This window comes from Mustela putorius, unplaced genomic scaffold, assembly GCF_011764305.1.
Source record: "Mustela putorius furo isolate JIRA1106 unplaced genomic scaffold, ASM1176430v1.1 tig00003850_pilon_pilon_pilon, whole genome shotgun sequence".
NCBI lineage: Eukaryota > Metazoa > Chordata > Mammalia > Carnivora > Mustelidae > Mustela > Mustela putorius.
In genome coordinates this window covers 16,001,464-16,005,968 of record NW_025422002.1, presented here as the reverse complement: position 1 = coordinate 16,005,968, position 4,505 = coordinate 16,001,464, and the positions used below count along the sequence as shown (strand labels likewise).

At 64.4% G+C, this 4,505-nt stretch overlaps 1 protein-coding gene across 1 annotated transcript; it reads left to right on the top strand.

Annotated features, from left to right (window-relative positions):
* The first annotated feature begins 2,283 nt into the window (after positions 1-2,283).
* Positions 2,284-3,787, top strand: LOC123387238 (histone H1.10). Its single transcript, XM_045063389.1, has one exon. It carries the CDS (start codon positions 2,651-2,653, stop codon positions 3,290-3,292), a length of 642 nt encoding a protein of 213 aa, XP_044919324.1. The 5' UTR covers positions 2,284-2,650; the 3' UTR covers positions 3,293-3,787.
* The last annotated feature ends 718 nt before the right edge of the window (positions 3,788-4,505 follow it).

Sequence of the window (4,505 nt, the reverse complement as noted above, 5' to 3'; positions counted from 1 at the left end):
AACTCTCCCCTCCTTAGCTTCCATGACACCAGCCACCACTGGTTCCCTCCTTCCTCTCTGACCATTCTTACCCCCGTCTCCCATCGAGCACCCCTCCCTTTCCTACCACTTCCACATCCTCCTCTTCCCTGCACGAGGACCCTGGGGAAGACATCCCTGACCCAGGCTGCTGCTGCCACCAACTCTCCAGATTCACATTTCCAGCGACCTTCTCTCCAGGATGGCTGGGCAAACAGCAGTCTGGGGGTGCCCCTGTTGGCCAGGCTGGGGTATCAGCAAGGGCACCATCCTCTACTCTTTCTCTGACCCTTCAGAGACCAAGCAGGAGCCCCACCAGGCCAGTCACTGGGCTGCCTCCCCCTGCAGCTGGTCCCTGGGGCCAGCTCTCTTCCTGGTGTCCCTGTTCCAGCCCCAGCTCTGAGCACCCTGGTCCACCATGCTAGGGGGTCGCCATACCCACCTCCGTGCCCTCTGCTCCGTCTTGGGTGGCTTCGGCTCCTGGATGGACACTTCTCCATCTCTCTCTCTCTCACTGCATTACAGCCTCTGCATTTCCGGAACCTGTGATTTTCGCTCAGGCCATGCCCTCTCTGCAAGACCTTTTTGCTCCCCAGGCGCCCCCCCCCCCCCACCCGGGGCTCAGCCAGCACCACTTTCAGAAACCCACCCCAGTCTCTGCTAGGAGACTCCTAATGGTCTTTTCTCGCCTTGGCTGAGGTCTTAAGCTGGCCAAGTTTCCCCAGCTTGACAGACAGTTCACTCAGGTATGTGTGTGTGTGTGTGGGGGGGGGTGTCCTCCTTCCTGGGAGAGGGACTTGGCCTTCTTTGCAGGGACCTGGGCTTATCTTCCTCCTCCTATGGGCTGTATTCACTGCCCTGGGAGACGAGCCCTCCTCTGGGTCAATGCCACTGATCACCTCCCACTGCAAAGGAACCCCATCCTGTCTCACCTTTCCCAGCCTCAATTTCCTCCTCTCCGGGGCCTTATTCACTAAATTGTCTGAGGGGCCAATGGGGTCTGTGCCTGCTCTGAGAAAAGGGTGCGTGTGGACAGGGGCCTCTTGGAAATAGAAGGCCTGGATCCCCCACCCCCAGCTTCCCCCTTCCTGGACTTCACGGCTTCCAGCTCGCTCTCCTCAGGAACCCCAATTTTCTACCGTCCCTGTCCCATTCATGCTCGAGCCTAAAAACCACTTATTCCCAAGGGATCCGCTCTCCTCCGGGTGTCTCCCCATGGTCTCAGCTTCTCCAAGTAGAGGCTTCTTCGGCTTTGAGAAAGGCTGTTCGGCGCCTCCTCGGGCAGCAGTTACGCTGCACCCCGACCAGCTCAGAGCCGCCAGACTTGCACAAGCCCCTGCAGAGGACTTCGCCGGGCGACGAGAGGGAGGGGGGCTAGAAGAGGAGTCTCCAGGACCCGCTCTCCATCGCCCTTCCCGCAAGACAGGGGGAGGGGTGTGGCCGCAGCACCTCCCCTCCCCCATCCCGTCCGAGAACTCCTTCGGGGGTCGCAGCCTGTCACTCGCTCCTCTAGCTCCACCGTGGAACCGCCATTTGGCTCTGGGGCGAACGGTGGCGGCTACTTGCGCACCACGAAATGGGGCATTTGGAGCATCAGCGTCAGTTTGGCGGGGGCGGAGGGCGGGGTGGGGGTTGGAAATGTCCGCAGAGAGACACCTGCGGTCGTCCCCCACTTCCTCCCGGGCGGGGCTCAGACCCCCGAGGCATAACAAGACCCCGGGCGCGCAGCCGGAGAGCGCCTCCAGCCGCCATCCCCTCCGACTCGGGTGGAGACCCCCCTCGAAGATGTCCTAGCACATTTCACATTGCCCCAGCCGACCACGTGAGGGCGTGCCCTGTGTTAGTTCGGACAAATTAAATCTCATCCTGCGGGCAGGCCGGGGGCTCCCAGACCGCGCTCAGGGCTTGGGTGGCTGTGGCGCACTCTTGGCTGCCGGCCGCAAAGCTCCGGGCCGCGTGGCCTCCCCCGGGGCCCTCGCTATTTGCCCCCAAACCGGGTGCCCCCCTCCTCTCGCGCTCCCGCAGCATAGGGTGCACCCCTCCGTTCCCCTCTGCTGAGCCCTTCCCGGGCGCAGGCCGTCTCTCCGTTGCGCCGCAGGCTCGGGCCCTGTTCGGGGCGCTCGGCCGAGGGTTTGGTGGTGCCCGGGAGGCGCGATGCGGGAAGCCAGCGGCCGAGGAAGGGGCTCCAAGAAGCACAAGTTGGCGCTGGCTCCAGACCAGGCTGTTGTTGTTCTCAACGTGGTCCGCCACGGAGCTATAAAAGGGGAGCGGAGCGCCCTCCTCACCAGAGCGCAGCGCGCACGCCCAGCGAGCTTCGGCGACGGCAGCGGTAGCAGCAGCCGCGGCGCTCCCTTGGCGGATCTCTCTGCTCCGGCCGGGTTCCGGCTCCGGCCCTCTCCGCCCCGACACCCCCTTCCGCTCCGGCCCCGGCTTCGGCCCGGGACCTCCTGCTCCGGCCGGCCCGGCCCCCGCCCCAGCCCTGCCGCCCGGCCCCAGGCCCGGCCGCGGCCGCTCCCGCCTGGAGCCGCCGCGCGCCCCCAGTCCCCCGGCGCCCCCTCGGCCCCTCGCCTTCCTCTTCCCGGCGCGGCCCCCGGGCTTTCGCGCCCCGCCCGCCACCAACCCGCTCGCCACCATGTCTGTGGAGCTGGAGGAGGCCCTGCCGCTGACGACCGCCGAGGGGGCGGCCAAGAAGGCGGCCAAGGCTGGCGGCTCGGCGGCGCTGTCCCCTTCGAAGAAGAAAAAGAACAACAAGAAGAAGAACCAGCCGGGCAAGTACAGCCAGCTGGTGGTGGAGACCATCCGCAGGCTGGGCGAGCGCAACGGCTCGTCGCTGGCCAAGATCTACACGGAGGCCAAGAAGGTGGCGTGGTTCGATCAGCAGAACGGGCGCACCTACCTCAAGTACTCCATCAAGGCGCTGGTGCAGAACGACACGCTCCTGCAGGTGAAGGGCACCGGCGCCAACGGCTCGTTCAAGCTCAACCGTAAGAAGCTGGAGGGCGGCGGCGAGCGGCGCGGAGCCACGGCGGCCGCCACCGCCCCGGCGCCCGCCGCGCACAAGGCCAAGAAAGCGGCCCCGGGCGCGGCCGGCCCCCGGCGCGCGGACAAGAAACCGGCCAAGGGCCAGAAGCCCGAGAAGCGCTCGCACAAGAAGGGCGCCGCCTCCAAGAAGGACAAAGGCAGCAAGGCTAAGAAGGCGGCGGCCGCCGGGGGCAAGAAGGTGAAGAAGGCGGCCAAGCCCAGCGTCCCCAAGGTGCCCAAGGGCCGCAAGTGAGCGCGCCGGCCTGCCGGGTCTTCCCGGCGTTCGGTTTTTCTACCCCGAGTGTATGTAGGTTTTGTACGGTTGTCCGGCCCGGCCGCCGCCGCCCCTGCTCTGAGCCGCACGGAGGGCCCCGGGCCCGCTCCATCCCTTCCTAGGACCCCCCCTCCCCCGCCGCCGTAGAGTGTATTTTTTTGTTGTTGTTGCTTTTGCTTTAGATTTTTGAAACGGCCTGGCGACGCCCCTATTGGCTCTCGCCCTTGGCAACGGCCGTCGCCATGGCTACCGCCCCTAGGCGCCAATGGCCGCGGCCGCGCCTGCCTGCCTGGGCGGGGGCCGCGGGGTGGCCAGGCCCTAGTGTGCAGGGACCGGGCCGCCGCGCCGCCTTTCCCCACTCCCCACCCTCCGCCTTTGGGTGTGCGACAAACAATCGCTCGGGGCGCGGGCCGCGCGGCCTTCCTTCATCTCGTCGGCCTTTTTGGGGCACAATAAATTGTTTAAACCTTTGAACCGCTCTCGTTTTCTTCCGAGTGGAGTAGAATGGGCGCGGTCGGCGCGCGGCTTGGGTTGGAAGGGGTCCCAAGGGTCCAGGGGACCCCGGATGTTAGCGAGGTAGGCCTGGAGCTTGGAGTTCAGCGCGCGGGAGTGGTAACCGCGGGGGCCCCTCTAGGGACCGACCGATCTCTCCCTCTGTGAGCAGAGGTGGAAAGATGCTGGAGATGGCTGGGGGGGGGGGCAGCCCTGGCTTTTCAGGGTTTGTTGAGCAGGGCCCCTCAGCACGTAAAAGGTCACACTAGGCTGGGCCTTTGCAGAGGTTAGTTATTCTGGATTCACTGAGACTTTGTGTTGATGCGACAACGATATTGGAAATGTAGAGGCCTTGGGCTCTGGCTCACTGAGCACAGCCCCAGGTGTGGCCTGAGCAAGGCATGATACTCTGCTTGTTGGCTGATCTGAAGTGCACACGGGACCAGACAAGTTGGGAAGAATGATCCTCTGCCCTGAGACACCCTGGCGTCCAGTATGTGTGATAGTTGTACTTAAGACCAAGTGAGCCTTTGATGGATGTTCCTATGAAGACAGCCCTGTAAAAGGAAGGCTCTGGGGGCAGTGGGAAGCTAAGGAATGTTCTAGAACAGTGGGTATATGTGCATGTACTAAGCTACATGAGCCTGGGCTAGGGGTCAGTGACAGATGGGAGATATCTCTCTTAGAGACTACAGGTGGT

Excerpts from the sequence above, each read along its gene's own strand:
- LOC123387238 (XM_045063389.1), top strand. The coding sequence starts at position 2,651 with ATGTCTGTGGAGCTGGAGGAGGCCCTGCCGCTGACGACCGCCGAGGGG.